Raw genomic sequence first — 16,579 nt, 5'->3', positions numbered from 1 at the left:
GCATCAGGTATAGGTTTGCGTTTAAAAACTTATAACCTTGCCCTTTGGCCTCCAATAGCAGTGTGAGATTACTTCTCTACATTTACACTTAACATTAGCACACTTCTAAATTTTTCCTAATCTAACAGATTAGTATGTCATTGTTTTATAATGAATGTCCTTGTTTACTAGTGAGGACAGCATGTTATCAACGATGAGGATTTTAAAATGGGCAATAAAACAAATGAACTGTCTGCTTGTGTCCGTTGCCCATTTTTCTGTTAGGTTGTTCATCTAATTATTGAATTATAGATTTTCCTTTAATACTCTTGATATTTATTTTTTTATATCTGCTGCAGATATTTCTCCCACTTTCTAATTAGCCCCAGTTTTATTTATGTTGGCTTTTGCCACGTAAATGTTTAAAATGTTGATGTATCAACATCAAATTTATCAATATATTCCTTTTATGCCTTTGGATTTTTGTGACTCATTCAGTCTGACCTGCCAGTTTCCTAAGACTTACCACCTATACTGTCTTTTAATGGTTTTGTTTCTTAATGGTTTTTGCTGTTTTTTTTTTAATTGAAGAACATTTAACATGAGATCTACCCTCTCAACAAATATTTAAGTGTACAATATTATTAACTATAGGCACAACGTTGTACGTCTCTCTAGAACTTAATCATCTCTAGAACTTAATCATCTTGCACGATGGAAGCTTTATATCCATTGAAGAGCAACTCCACATTTCCCCCTACCTCCAAGCCCCTGGACACCACCATTCTACTCTGTTTCTATGAGTTTGACTGTTTTAGATGCCTCATATAAGTGGAATCATGCACTATTTGTCCTTCTGTGACCGACTTATTTCATTTAGCATAATGTCTTCCAGGTTCATCCATGTTGTTGCATACGGCAGGATTTCCTTTAAAAAGAGGCTGAATAATGTTCCATTAAATGTATACACCACATTTTCTTTACCCATTCATCCATCAGTGGGCATTTAGGTTGTTTCTATATCTTGGCTATGGTGAATAATGCTGCATTTTCTAATAATTTTATAGCTTTATTTTTGCATTTAATTCTTTAATGCAACTGGATTTTGTGTTTATGTGAATAGCATGAGGAAGAAATTTAACTTTTATCTCAGAAGATGAATAGCTAATAATCTCGGTGTTATTTATTTAGTATTCTATCCTGTCATCACCATTTTAAAATGCCACATTTTCATGTATTGTTTCCATATATACATAGGTCCATTTAGAGAAAATGTTATATAATAACTTTATCATTTCCTGAAAACATGGGTTTCTGAAATGCCAGAGCTCTTTGACCTGTGGCCTACAAGGACATAGGGTATCATTTTCACTTTGCTGAGCTGAAACACAACCTTCAAAATTGAATGCTTAGGGAACTCTATCATCATTTTGCCTTTCACTGTTCCGTTACATTCATAGGGTTACTTATTTCATCTTTTCCAAACACCTGTCAAGTTCAGTAACTTATTGGTAGGCTATTAATCAAGTCTGACCACAAGCATGTGTAATGGAAACTCATGTACACAGACAGGAAAACCAGAAGCTCATAGTTGCTCACTTGACTTTCTTCTTCTTCACTGTGGGCTCCAATAACCAGTTTGCTCCCAGCTTTAACCTGGCCTTATCTCACTCTTAGATCTCACTGTTTCCCTCTCTTATTTGATCTATTCCAAATAACTGGAAAATCCCTAATGGTTAGAAGAAAGTCTAGCTGGGGACTCCCCTGGCAGTCCAGTGGTTAAGACTACGGGCTCCAACTTCAGGGGGCACAGGTTCAATCCCTGATCAGAAAACTGAGATACTGCATGCCGCGCAGCTCAGCCAAAAATTTTTAAAAATATAGAGAAGAAGAAGAAAGTCTAGCTGAACAGAGGAAGACAAAAGGGACAAGGTGAGAAAATCCATTTCACTGAATGATGAAACTAAACTGAGAGGGCCGTCTTGCCCTGAGCTCCTTGGTAATCCATGTGAACTGAAGGTCTACTGATTTTGATCATGTTATGTTTTGCTTTCAGTTTTAAGGTTTAATACTTATACAGTAAATTATTTGACCAAAAAGAGTTATATAAATGTTAATGAGGTTATATCTGGCAAACAAGTTTTGTTTTGTTTTTTTAAATGATCAGATGGTATATGGGACTTCACATTAGGATTTATTTTCTATTTATTTTTTTACTTTAGGCCATTGGGCTCATCATGAGTAAAAGAAGTGAGCGATTTTTATTTTGACTTGTAACTTCAAATTCCAATACTTCGCGTCTCCTGTGCCTTACACCTTTCATTCGCATCTGCTAGTCAGCCTTCTCAGTTACTTTCTTGTAGGTTATTACATAATTATAAAAAGAAAGTTCACATAAAGTCTAGCAAAAGAAAAAGAAAATCAATTTCCTAGGCTCGTTATCCTTATCCTCCCCTTCAGGTCTTGAGACATCTGGCCCTAGGGTCACGAGGATAAGTGACATGAGAGAGCTGCTTCCTCCAATAAAAGGTCTCCCAGAATCTCGAGCCAACAGAAAGGTGACTCACCTCCTCAGCTTTTCTGCCAGCTGCAGCTGCCTGCTCTCCAGGTCCTCCATGCTCTCCTGGTTCAGCTTTACCTCGCCCTCCAGTTTGCACTTTCCCTTTTCACACTTCATTCTCGCTTTGCTCTCCTGTTCAAGGGCACCCTCAAGCTGACAGAAGGAGATATTATTGAGCCCAATAAATAGGTGAAGTTTATACTTTACTAGATGTGTTCAATAACCACTTACCTTCTGGAAAAAGAAAGCAAAATACAAGCAGGGTCTGTAAATGATGCCCAGTTATGTGGATATTTTGAAATAAATATCGTACACATCAGTAGGACAACAAAAGAATCTAGAAATCACGGTGATGAAGGAAAACTTTAGAGATTAAGGACTACGTGTTCTAGCCTACAGAAGAAACCAATAATAAATGCCTAGTGAGCCCTTGTTTGATCGCTTTCCAGTGATGAGAAGCTCACTTCTTCACATGGCAGCTCATTTCATGGGTGGATAAGTCCATTTACTCAGGAGTGCTTCTTCATAAGAAGCCAAAGTAGTCTCTGTAAATTCGTCCCACCGGTCTAAGCTCTACTCCCTGGAGTAGCACCAAGCAAATGTCTCCACATGATCATTCACGAATATCAGGCAGCTGTCCTGAGTCTTCCAACTCAGAATCACTGACCCTTTCAAACGCATCTCACATGGCATGATTTCCACACCCTCCTTTACCACCTTGGTACCCTCTATGGTCCATAACATTGTGTCATATTCTGGTACCACCAACAAGGTGATCAGAACATTCAAGTTCTGTCTGGAGTAGTGTTGCCAACCATGATGTGGAGGTTAGCTTAGCGAGAGGCTAAATAACAGTTACAATATGGCTAGTTTTCAGTGATATATTTACTTTGCCACAATAGAAGCTATTTCCTGTGACCAGCAAAAGACATAAAATTCAAATAGTGGAGAAGGGAGAATTTCTGGAGGGTGTATGCAAAAACCTGAAAATAAATGAACTCTGGGAGAGAACAAGTGTGTGAGAATGCATGTGTGATAGTGTGTGTTGTTTGCACACAACCAATAAATCCCCATCTTGAGGCTTTGTGAGATACGTATCAGTGGAAATAGGAAGAGAAGTGAGACGACTAATAGGTAATAGAGGAAACTGAGAGAAAGGCATGAGGAAAAAGAAGCAGATAATAAAAAAATAACCTAACCACCCTTGTCAGCAATTTTATAAAGGCTAAGCTTTGGGGACTAATAAAACAGTGAATGCACACACTGTCAGCTGGGAGGAAACAGGAAGAGTGATGAACCTAACCACTGAGACTCGTCTGAAGCATCTTTATTTCATAGGGTATTTGGAGGCAGAACAGGGGCACCATCTCCAGAGTCTTACAAGTGTTTTCCAATAGTGTTGGTAGAACACAGCTTGCGACTTACATATCTTTCTACTTTAACAAACCTTAGTGCACAGCTGGAGACACAACAGGGCCTTAAAGCAATCCTTCAATACTAGTGTCAGATAAAGCACCAACATATCTGCGGGGCAAAACACCAGGTTCTCTGGGGAACAGTCAGTCAGAGTGATACCCCTTCACGATTCATCTCAGTGTTCTCCCACTGCCCAGGGTTGTATGAAAGTTGCATATAAAAACAGACAGATTACATTCTGGGGCCTTTCTTCTACTGTAGTGGTTCACCTCTTATTTCTAAATAATGAGGGGAATGAGCCATGCTACTAAGTTTTCCTGAAAATGTCAAGATAAATGAACTAAGTAAAAAGTGGAGGTTTGCACAGATGTAGACACGCAGCTATCTAGCACGACGCATCACTACTGACCTCGTTCGCTGGCTGCTCTAGCGTCAGCTTGGTTTTGCTCAGGGTGAGGGTTTCCTCCTCTTCCACGTGCAGGTCCTCCAGGGTCTGCTGGTGGGCCTCCTGCGCAGCCTTGGCTGCTCGCTGAAGTTTGCTGACATCCTCATTGAGGGACTCCACCTCCTCAGTCAGGCTCTTAACCTGTGGGGAGAAGACGACAACAGTTCCATGAGAGCCACTTATGGAAGGTGGGGTATAAACGCTAAGGGCCATCTCCTCTCTTTTCTAGGGCCAAAAATCTCAGGAGGTATCCACTGTCATAAAGAACAAAATTTAGCCAAATTCCTGATGGACTTTTTAAAACTCTAAATTCACTTTTTCTTTTACACACAGACACAAATGATCTGTTATCTCTCCTGGTCAGGGAATGGGGTATTCTGGTTAATCAAATATTATCAGCATAGGGGCTTCCCTGGCGGTGGAGTGGTTGAGAATCTGCCTGCCAATGCAGGGGACACAGGTTCGAGCCCTGGTCTGGGAGGATCCGACATGCCGCGGAGCAGCTAGGCCCATGAGCCACAACTACTGAGCCTGCGCGTCTGGAGCCTGTGCTCCGAAACAAGAGAGGCCGCGATAGTGAGAGGCCCGCGCACCGCGATGAAGAGTGGCCCCCACTTGCCACAACTAGAGAAGCCCTCGCACAGAAACGAAGACCCAACACAGCCAAAAATAAATAAATTATTAAATAAAAAAAATATTATCAGCATAGGTCAGTGGATGGCCAGTTTTCAGAGTGTCGTATTATTGTATAACAAGAACACCACTAAAGGTAATTTAGCTTTCTTTAGAGTATTCAGGGTAATATTAATCTTGTGCCTCAATATCCTAAGAAAGTGGCAGTTAAAGAAGAGTTCCAGCTGATAAAATAGGCAAAAATGTAAGTCATTTATATCAGGCCCAAGTGCTTTTTATGAAAGGGAACTGATGTACAAGAGTTGCTATTTAATCATCTGCCAAAATTACAATATTATTCTGGAGACTTTTTTTTTTTTTTATCAAAGGTTTGATACAGACCCCTCAGCTGACTTCAGTCTATACACAGATGCACAAGATAAAAACCTCAGCTAAAATGAACAAAACATTAAGGTCCTTAGCTGGAATTAAAATGACATCTCAAGGTCAAGCTCCAAATCAACGACAGGGGTGGGAATTCAGACGTGTCCCAAATCACCTTTCGATAAACTGCATCCTGCCCCCTCTCCTTCCAAAAAAGGATACTTAGAGGCCCAATGAAACCATTTTGCTCTTTCTATCAGATTTCAGATGCAATTAGATTGGAACAAATGAAAACGTTTCATTTGGGAGATTAAGTGGGGTTCCATAAATTGAAGTTGGAACTTTGAATTAGGATGGCACAGTTCACCACATCTTTCATCTGATGCCAATTCTGACTCCCAGTGCTGTAAAGTTGCGGACCACTGTGTTAATTAACATAAACAGAGCAAGTCTGGTCCTGGAGCCCGATTGGGAGTGTGGAATTCAGGCATCTAGGCTTTCCTGACATTATAGAAAAAGTACCTTGTACTCTGAAGCACGCTTCTCCTTCTGTGACTTCGCCAATAGCGTTTCCAGGTCATCGATTTCTTTCTTCTTCGACGCGGAACATTCATCTTCGAGTCTCCGCCCCCTGGCAGTCAGCTGGGAATTTACCTCCTCTTCTTCCTCCCCCCAACCCCCCACGCAGACAGCGCCTGGACGCTGGCCTCCAGCTGGATCTTGGATTTAATCAGTGACTCGCACTGCTTTTCAGCATTTGCCAGGGTCTCTCGCTCCCGCCATGATGAGGAGAAAATTGTTGCCAACAGCTGGAAGTAATTTATCAGCAGGCGAAATGCTGCTTAACGCATAGCAGAGAGATAATTGCCTGCCCTCCGCCCGGCACTTTCACCTACCTTTCCTAAGCAGTTGAAATAATATTCCTAGTTCCCTGACCCTATGGTTGAGAAGTGGAGAAGTTGCTTGTGTTTGGAGGTGCTTTTGATCTTTCAGGCCATTCAGTAGATTAGATTACCTCTTCTAAAGCACTTAATAGAATCCTGGTGGGCTAAAGGAGCTAACGTGCCTCCAAAAATCAGTGGTGTGCTGATTAAATCACAGCTACTGGAAGCATCCCTGCAGGCATATAGTTTGAGGGCGGTACCTGCTCAGAATATGGTCTTTTAAGAAAGTGGTGTTCCCTCAGACAATAGAATATTTATAATATTATTATAAGGGCCCTGATGCACTTGTTTAATATATAAGCATCTTCTAAAAAATAGAGCTGGGCTGTATATTTTTTTATTCATAGGCTGAATTTACAATTCATGAGGTTCCTTGAATATCACTAACTAGACTTTACTATTATTTCCAACAAAAATATTTTTCTCGATGGTTCTGCCAGCAGTAAATTCCCCAAGTTATACACATAGAGTGTGCAATCCTCCTTCCTTTTATTTTTTTCAAACATACTGCCGCCAGCTCTCACTGTGTGGACCACTCTTTCTGTGTTATGGTCCAAGTCAAAAACGAAGAGGCCGATTGCTTTTTGCTACAAAAGCACCTTGTGTAACTTTGAACTCCTTTCATTTGTCTCCATTTAGAGGCTAAATAAAACCTCTTTTCTGTGAGCAAGTTCTTAATTGCTGTAGGTCTCGTTGTGACGTAACTTCACACATTATCTCCATATTTCATCTTTAGACCTCATCCGTCCTCTGCAATTTGGGCAATCTATTACCTAACTATTTGCTTGGCTTACGTTGTTTCATCTACTTAGATCAAGAGCAGAGAAGGGCCAAAATCCAGGCTATTGGATCCTGGCTAACTCTCAGCCTGTCTGCCCAACAAATGGGGCTCAAAGAGGCACAGATGGGGGAGGTATAAAACAGTGACTCTCCAACATCATTGAAGACCCAAGAGAAGGGCTAAACTAAAAATGAACAAAAATGTTAAGGCAAAAAGGATCCATGCAAATCAGAGAAGCTTCCAATGTTTGAGCAATAATGGGGACATTTGATCTTCGTTCATCCCAGGTTGACAGGCAGAACAGCTCTTTGCTCTCTTCCATTCAGCACGTGTACAGGACCTGTCACCATCACCAAATGAAGCGAACAATCCGATCGACCATCTCGATCCTCTCATTAAACATGATGGCGGGTTTGGGGCCAGCTGAGCAGTGGTGTGACAGTTTAACAGTAGGGCCATCCTTTCCCCAGTGGCAGTTATTTTCTCATGTACTCGCAGTGTTTATTGAAATGGGTTCACTCAGTGCTGCTGGTATTTTGAGTTAGTGAATAATTTGAAAAGAATCCTTGTTTCCTTGATTCCTACTGTATGGAGGTGTGTTTCTTAAAAATCAATGAGATAAAAGATTTCATAGCCAGGTCAGCTTTTTAAATCAGTTACCATCTGAACTCATCTCAGCCTTCCTGGACTTGCCCTGCAATTGGCTTCGTGTGTTTCCTATGCTCCCCACAATGATCTTTTATCATGTATCCCAGACTTTTACCCACCTCTCCCTTCACAAGTTGGGTGTATTTCTATCCCCACATCAGCCCAGGTAGCACTGGCCACTCTTTTTGTTGAGAGGAAGAATGATGAAAACTAGGAGGCCAGGTCTCATCCAAGGCTCCCTGTGTCCTAAGCCAGACAAAATATGATATTACAAACTGTGATTCTCACAATATGGATCTTAATGTAGGTTTGGAGTGGGGCCTAGGAATCTGTATTTCTAACAAGCATCCCAGGTGAGGCTGATACACACTAAAGTTCTTGAACCACTGCTATATTAAATATGTATCAGAAATGTGGGTCTGAGTGTAAACTCTCATGTAAAATATGGCCTATTGGAACACTGATGGGTAGCAGAGTCCCAAAACAAAAGAATAACTTGGGTCAGCCTAAAACTACTGAATTTTTTCTGTTTTCCCTAAGTCCAAAAAGCAGGAAAAATACAATATATTTATATAATATATTTGAACCCAGTATTATTTAACTTAGCACTGTGCTAAGTGGGGTGGAGAGTACAATAAAGGTGGATAAAATTTCATACCTGCCTTTGGGATGTAACAGTAGTCCTGGTAGCTAGAGAAGAGGAATAAAAAGGGAGTGAATAATGGCACATCGGCATCAGATTAGAGATGGAGGCTCGGATGCCAGGGCCAAGGGTTTGGATTCCATAATGCACATATTGCAGGATCTAAAGCTTGTTCATCAGGGAAGCAACATATTTGTTCAAGACAATGGTTCTCAATCCTGGCTGGATATCAGAATCACCCATACAGATGATTTGGACCCACACAAGACCCGCTTAGTCAAAGTATCTGAGAGTGGAGTCTAGGCACCTTTCTTTTTATTTGTTAATGCTTCACAAATAAGTTTGATGCAAAGTCAAGGTTGAAAACTGCTGTTTTAAGAACTCAACTGATTGTGATATTGACTTGGACTGGGAAAGAGCAAGCAGGGAGATCAAAATCAGGAAAACCAGTTAGGGGCAAACTGAAATAATCCTGAAGATCTCAGTAAAGCTTTTCTCAGGACCTGCTAAGATCCTATCTTTTGATTTGCTAATGGGTTACGTGCTAACTACAGAATTTGAATTAAGATCCAGAGCTTCCTGGCTCCCATGATAGATTTCCATCTGTTTATATAGTTAAAACCCATCTAAAAGTTTGTCCCTTTTTCAAAGACATACTGCCAATGAAATCACTTCACTATAAAACAGGGTTTCTCTATAAGTGTTTCCATTGTCTGTGTTGGATGAAATTCTACAGTATTTGTAAAGCACGTGCCTCTATTTTTTTTCAAGTCAATACTGCCTGCAAAACAAGGGAATCTAATTAGAAACTTGATTTGAAGAAGAAATGGTGGGGCCAGTCACAGCCTGCAGCTGAAGAAGCAAGTCATTCTTTTCCTGGAATAGGGAGACTTACTTGGCTTTCAGCTCCTCCCTCTGAGATTCTGATTTCGCCAAGGCTTTTTGCAGCTGCACACACTCTTCCTTCAGTCCAGCTACCTCCTTTCCCATTCCAGCAGATCTAACAAGAGGCTTGATCTTGAAGAAGAGCCTCATCCACGGCCAGCCCTTCACAGCCATGAAAGCTCTTACGTTCCACTGGATCAAAAGAAGTGCATCCCTAAATCGAGGAGGGGAAAAAAAAAAAAAAGAAAAGCAAGTTAACCTAGACTATAAAAGAGTTATTTTCCGGATTTCCCTGGTGTTGGGTTAAGAATCTGCCTGCCAATTCAGGGGACACAGATTCGATCCCTGGTCCAGGAAGATCCCACATGCCGCGGAGCAACTAAGCCTGTGCACCACAACTACTGAGCCTGCGAGCCACATGCTGCAACTACCGAACCCGTGTGCTGCAACTACTGAAGCCCACGTGCATAGAGCTCGTACTCTGCAACAAGAGAAGCCACTGCAATGAGAAGCCCGTGCACTGTAATGAAGCGTAACCCCCACTTGCTGCAACTAGAGAAAGCCCACACGCAGCAACGAAGACCCAACGCAGCCAAAAATAAATAAAATTTAAAAATTTAAAAATAAAAGATTTCTTTTCCAAATTAAGATCCCTAATAAGCACATCTTTTTAGGAGTCATTATAAATCCTCACTAGTTTTCAAAGCACTTCTACATCCAAGCTCTCATTTGATTCTATCAAAAAACCTTTGAGGGACTTCTGGGGCTAACAATGTTGTGGACTATGTGTCCTGAAAATGTTTCCACTACAAACATCCTTTAAATGAGAGCTGACCCTTAAAGAGGGTAAGAAGTATAGAGGGAGCTAAAAAAAAAACAGAGCGAAAAGTGAATGCTTATACAGTCTGACCATCCTTACAGAAGGAGGAAGTCAGGCTTGGTATTGTAGGGTTTGTATTTTTATATCCTTGTGGATAAAGAGACAGGCTGCGATTTTCAAAGAATTTCACCCTTAATGAAAAGGAGGATTTAAAAATTCACCCACTGGCAAAGAGAGAAGTCAAAGAGAAGTACATCTGATTTGGTCTGGGCTCAGGGTGAAGAAAAAAGATCCTACGCTAAGAATTTTTTTTTTATACTATGAACCAGCACCACCAGAGTGTTTGAGATTTAAATTATACTACCTGATTAGTGCAGAAATACACAAGAAATTAGCATAATCATTTTTTTACACTGGTAATAAATACCCTTTGGGCCCTTGGGGGAAAAATACAAAACTGCACTGAAGAAAATATCCTAAAATCAAGCACTAGAGATTTTCTTAAGGTCCCCTTGAAGATGAGCTTACAGTTCAAAATTACAAAACACATATAGAAAAAAATTCAAGCATAAGTGAGGGTGAGCACCCACAATAAAAAGTTTAATTAAACCCCCAAGAATTTCAGATAATTGAACAATCTGGTGGAGATCATAAAATAATTCTTAAGAATTATTAAAGACATAAAGGAAAGAACTGAAAAAACCAAGAAAGAAATGAGCCACTATGATAAAAGGGCAGACGGATTTGAAAGAGGACCATATAAAATGTCTAGTACTGAAAAGTATAGTCATTGAAATCAAATACTCAATGGAAGAATTAAGCAGCTGATTAGACACACTGAACAAAATTGTGAATTAAGAAAAATATGTGACCACCTAGAGGAGTGGGATGGGGAGGGTGGGAGGGAGGGAGATGCAAGAGGGAAGAGATATGGGAACATATGTTTATGTATAACTGATTCACTTTGTTATAAAGCAGAAACTGGCACACCATTGTAAGGCAATTATACTTCAATAAAGATGTTTAAAGAAAAAAAAGAAAAAGAAAAATAAACCCAAGCAAGTGGAAGGAAGGAAAGAATAAAGCTGAGATCAGAAACTAATGAATGAGAAAACAAAAAAAATAAAGAAAAAATTTAAAGGTGGGTTACTAAATAGTATAATTAAATAAACATCTGACATGAATAAGCAAGAAAAAGAGAAGGCATAAATAAACAATACTAGGAATGATAATACTCTAAAAATAAAATAATCTATGATCATGCCCTAGAAACATAATTGTAGATATGATAGAGATTAAAAATTATAATCTAACAAATTGGAAGATTTAAAAGAAATGTAAAATTTCTTTTTTTAAAGAAATTAATCTAAACTGATTCAAGAAGAAAAAAATCTCAATAAGCCTATATCTATTAAATAAATTAAATCAAAATTGTAAAATCTGTCATGAAAGAAACACCAGATTTAGACGGTTTTATAGGCAAATTTTACCAAGCACTCAAAGACAGATAATCAACATAAATTGTTTCATGTTTTGAAAAGAGAAAATATTGCCTAACTCTTTTATGAGGTTAAGGTAACCTTGATTCAAAGTCAGATAACAGCAGAAGAAACAATTACAGGCCAAACTTATTCATGAATGTTGAGGCAAAAATACTATAATACTATAACCCATCCCACAATGTATGAAAAAGATCATATTTTATAAACAAAGTGGGTTTAACCTTTTTTAATCTATTAATTTAATTCAACACATTTATGGGTTAGATGCAAAAGAAGAATTTAACCATTTCTTGGTAAACGTGCTTAACAAAATAAGATGGAATGAATGTCCTCTATACAATAAATCATATCTACCAAAAAAAATCTACAGAAAACATGATATTAAGAGGAAAATGATATCTTTCCCCAAAGTCAGAAATATGACTAAGTTTGGGAAAAGTTTTTGAAGTTGAAATACCACAAGTTGGTGAGAATATAGAGCCATGGGACTTTCATATACTTCTGGTAGAGAGTAAAATAGAAAGCATTTTGGCAACATCTCATAAAGCTGGAGTTGTGTATAGCCTAAAACCTAATAATACATACCTTAGAGAAATGCCACTCAAAGTGTGGGCCTCGGCCAGCTGCTACCTATGTACTATCAGCCAATGGACCAGCATTTTGAGTAACATTGCCCTCAAGAAACTCTTGCATATATGCAGGGGAAAACATTTACAAAAATGTCACTGCAGAACTGTTTGTAATAGCAAAAACTTATAAATAAGTTTACTTGAGCTGGGAAATGGATAAATAAATTGTGGTATATTCATACGATGGAATACTATACAACAGTTAAGATCAATAATCTAACCTTAGATTTATCAACATTAATAAATTTAAAAGCTAGTACTGAATGTAAAGAACAAATTTTAAGATAATACACAGAGCATATTTATGTGAAGACTAAAAACATGCAAAATCATGTAACTTTTTAAGGACACCTGCATATCTCCACAGAACTTGGATCAAGGGAGAAATATGCAAGGGGCTTCAACTGAGTCTGTTAATTTATTTTTTAAAATATATTGTGAGTAACTACAGAAAAATGTTAAACTTTATATGCTTTATATATGAAATATGAATGAAACAGAGGGATAAAAACGAATTCAGGAGCTAGGAATAGGATCTGGATCAAGGGAGAAATACACAAAGGGTTTCAACTTTCTTAATTATTTATTTTTAAGTTGTGAGATATTACAGAGAAAATGTTAGGAACTGATGTACTTTGATGATAGCTCCATGAGTATGCATTATAATATTTTCTGTATTTTTTGTATTTGAAATATTTCATAATAATTCCTTTAAAGTCATTCTATGATTTAGAGAGAATGGATAGTAAAGACCTCATTTTAGAGATGAAAGAAGTGAACATGAGAAATTAAGAGTCTTACCCAAGTTTATAAAACTGGTCATAGAAGCCATGTCTCCTGAACCCCAAACCCTCATAAACTCCCACACCACATTGGGCACTGTATGGGGTCACAGAAGACTCTTAGGAGATGTCTCTCTAATATCCTTGACATCACCATGTAATAATAGTTTTCTTCTTCGGGGAAACAGAGGGAATTAACAGACTGTCAAGTAAGCAAATTATACCCAGACCTGTGGACCTCTCTCCAGAAGGTAAACTGTGCTATGGTAAAAAGTAAATACGACAACCACAGAATCCCTTGTTCATAGTCCCTCTGTTTGGAGATTTTGTTGGCTTGCTTTCCATGATTCTATTAAAGGTTTTCTTCTATTAAACAAAACCTATGCCTCAGTGTCCAGAGGTGATGATAAATGTCCCTAGTGAACCTGCCTGAAATGAAGTAACAGAGTTATGGTTACATGTCACCAAGAGTCAGTTTCTGACCCAGGGGAGGCTGTAAAGTGGTCAGAACACCTATCTACTTTGCAGCAAACTTCCCCACAGAGCTGGCTGTGAGATGCATGCAAACGCTTCTAGGTCTGCTTCTGTTTTGAATCGTGAGTCACACGGCTCTCAGAGATCCAGACTTTGCCAACTATAAAGAATCCCTCCAAAGGGAAGACTGGAAGCAGTGCAAGAATAATCTGAATTATGCTTATTCTTAGTTAGATAGGGTAATAGAAGCCCTCTGTGCTCTGTTTGGTGTTCCATAATTTTAAAAATTTCAAGTTAAGTCCCAGACTAAGCAGAGGTGGCAGAGCTCTTTACACTGACCTACTGTAAGGCAATGAGCTAAAGTCACATTGACTGAGGCACACCATTACTCTAGCAGTGGGGACGCAGGGTGGGGATATCATACCTCTCTCCCAGAATCCTCTGGAATTTGATTTGCATCAGTTTTCCACGTACTCTGGCTTGGAACAATGTAAAGACTTTAGATAGTCTCTCATCTCTCATCGCTTTCAGTTGGCCCAGAAAGCCGGCTTTTAAAAACACCTAAAAGAAACGTCAGATGTTAGTTCTACTCATAGTGGGCATTCAGTAAATGCCTGTTGAATGGCCCTATGAGCAACTGATGTAGTTGTTTATCAGTTCTACTTCTTGTTAATATTTCTTAATGTGTAAAATGTAAATTCTAGAAAGTTTGGTTTTATAAACCTAAAGTGTGCCACACACAAAAAAAAAACTTTATTTAATCCTGTGGTTATATTGGTTCCTTAAGAACTTAGACTATCCTCCTCCTGATCTATTAGTAATGTCTAGGTTGTCTAGGGAACTTGGTTTACGTTTTAAGATAGGCCCAGGCAGGGGTCTGCACAGTTTTTCTGTAAAGGGCCAGATAGTAAATACTTTTAGGCTTTACAGGCCACACACAGTCTCTGTAGAACCTCCACTGCCACCCCCACCCACCTCCTCCTCCACCTCCTCTCTTTCTTCTATTTCTTCTTCTTCCTCTTTAAAACTAACCCTTTAAAAATGTCAAACCATATTCAGCTAGGGGGGCCATATACAAAATAGGCCATGGATATGACCCTTAGACCATAACTTGCTGACCTCTGCTCTAGAGGAAGTCACTTTTGCCTTAGACAATAAAAAATACACATAAATATTTTTTCAAGAATCATTAGTAATGGCCAAGGTGAGGTGAGTGAGGTACCTAAAGCACAAATTTTAAGGAAGCACTCACTTTCAGGGTTGTATAAGTCAGTACTTATACAACCTGAAGAGTGAGTGCTGCCTTAAATTTTGTGTCTTAGGAGGCTCTCTCAACTCATGCTAGTCCTGCCCTAGATGAGTAGTATACAGCAAAAATAACTAAACATACAAGGAAGCAAGGCACCAGGAGTGAAAATCAGCAGAAACAGACTCTCAGGTATTCAAAATGTGGGAGTTGAGTAATATTTTATAATCATGTCCAACAGAGTTCTTTTTCTGTAAGCTCTTCATCCCAGACCCTCCAATTCTCCTTCAAATAATTTGGCCTTTATATGGATGTCATTAGAAACAACCTGATATTGACTAATGGATAAAACCAAATCTGTTAGTCGGAAGTTTCCCAAAATATGTGGATCATGTTAAGATCTTCAAGATGAAGCTGAATTTAGTGAATCACTTTTAAGGAAATTAACTTTGGATTAATTTTTTGGATGGTAGGGTTGACCTTAACATTTTTAGACAGTCTTTCAGAATTAATTTCCTGAAAGTGTATTTGTGGATGAATCACATGCAGACAAGCAGTTATCTCCAGTAAGCTGGTTCAATTTTGTCTAGCTCTAATGTGTATACACATTTTCTAGCACACTAAAGTTGATTCAGTATTTTATATCTTGGCACAAACTTGCTTAGATGAATAATTATAAAAATGTAAATGTAGTCAAGACTGAGGTTCAAAAGCATTGAATTTTGAATTTCCTCTCTCAAATAGTGCTGAAGTTTTCACTTTCATTGGAGCTCTGTTTGTATTAGTTGTGGTCACAAGAGCTGTAGAATGCCTTATAATTGCACTTTCATGGGTATTTTAAGAATCACAGACTTTCCTCCCACTCTTCTCCAAAAGCATTCTTTGTAGTTCTCTGGTTACCTTAGTGATTCCAAAGTGGTACTGTGTATGGTCTATCTCCAAGGAGCCAAGTAATTCTTCAGCTGCTTTTCTGCTGCTCACAAACTTGCTCTTTGGAAAGGCCCTTTGGTTCAGAATGTAGTACCTAATTTAAAATAAGTAAAGAATAAATCCTGAGGTTGGGGTGCAAATAAAGAAAAATCTGGACAAGTGAGACAAAAGGAGGTATATATAGACTACCACCCCTCCTACCAATACGTTCAGTTTTCACAAAACTCTTGGCAGTAATAATGAGGACACGAGCAAAAATTCCTTACTTTGGAATAATAGTTTGTACTTTTCATAGTGTTGTAGAGACCACCTCACTTGATTCTCTGCTCAATTAGGGAGGGAGGGAGGGAGAGATTAGGAGAAAGAGAAAGAAAGAGGCAGGCTTAAGTACATCTCTATCGTACAGATAAGGAAACTGAAAAGCAGAGACGTTAAAGGTCTTTTCCAAGATTCCCTCACCCTAATGGTGAATTGGTGGAAAGCTAGAAATATACTTCTTAATTCTGACACAGGTACTCTTTCTACTCTACTCTACTTTGCTCACATTTGCTTGATCACCTATAATTTATGCATTTAGAATTTGGGAAATAGAAAGCAAAGGTGCCTCTCCTGCCTTCTGCTGCACTCCCTGCTGGCTTCCTTTCTTTCACAGGATTGCTAGTAAAGCAACAGCCTGCTTGGATGGCAGCTACGATTAAGTACATACAACATTTCAGAGACTCAATTCAGCCTCCATATCGTTCTTTATATATTTCTTCTACATGTGGGTCTATTATCCAGTAATAGAGATTTAAGGATATTACAGCTACATAGATGTTGGATTGAAGGGGAAATAATAATGGAACTCTGTCATCATATATCTCACCACCACCAAAACACATTGATCTGTATTCTGGAGG

The 16,579-nt window shown here is 38.9% G+C and overlaps 1 protein-coding gene across 1 annotated transcript in view; it reads right to left on the bottom strand.

Annotated features, from left to right (window-relative positions):
* Positions 1-16,579, bottom strand: part of MYH15 (myosin heavy chain 15) — a 189,304-nt gene that overhangs the window by 73,438 nt on the left and 99,287 nt on the right. The window contains 7 exon segments of the mRNA XM_059919993.1: positions 2,547-2,692; positions 4,365-4,541; positions 5,919-6,077; positions 6,080-6,165; positions 9,249-9,511; positions 13,929-14,065; positions 15,651-15,774. Of these exon segments, the coding sequence (XP_059775976.1) occupies positions 2,547-2,692; positions 4,365-4,541; positions 5,919-6,077; positions 6,080-6,165; positions 9,249-9,511; positions 13,929-14,065; positions 15,651-15,774 (1,092 nt within the window).

This window comes from Balaenoptera ricei, chromosome 4, assembly GCF_028023285.1.
Source record: "Balaenoptera ricei isolate mBalRic1 chromosome 4, mBalRic1.hap2, whole genome shotgun sequence".
Lineage (NCBI taxonomy): Eukaryota > Metazoa > Chordata > Mammalia > Artiodactyla > Balaenopteridae > Balaenoptera > Balaenoptera ricei.
The sequence above is the reverse complement of the archived record's forward strand: the minus strand, read 5'-3'. Positions and strand labels throughout refer to the sequence as shown.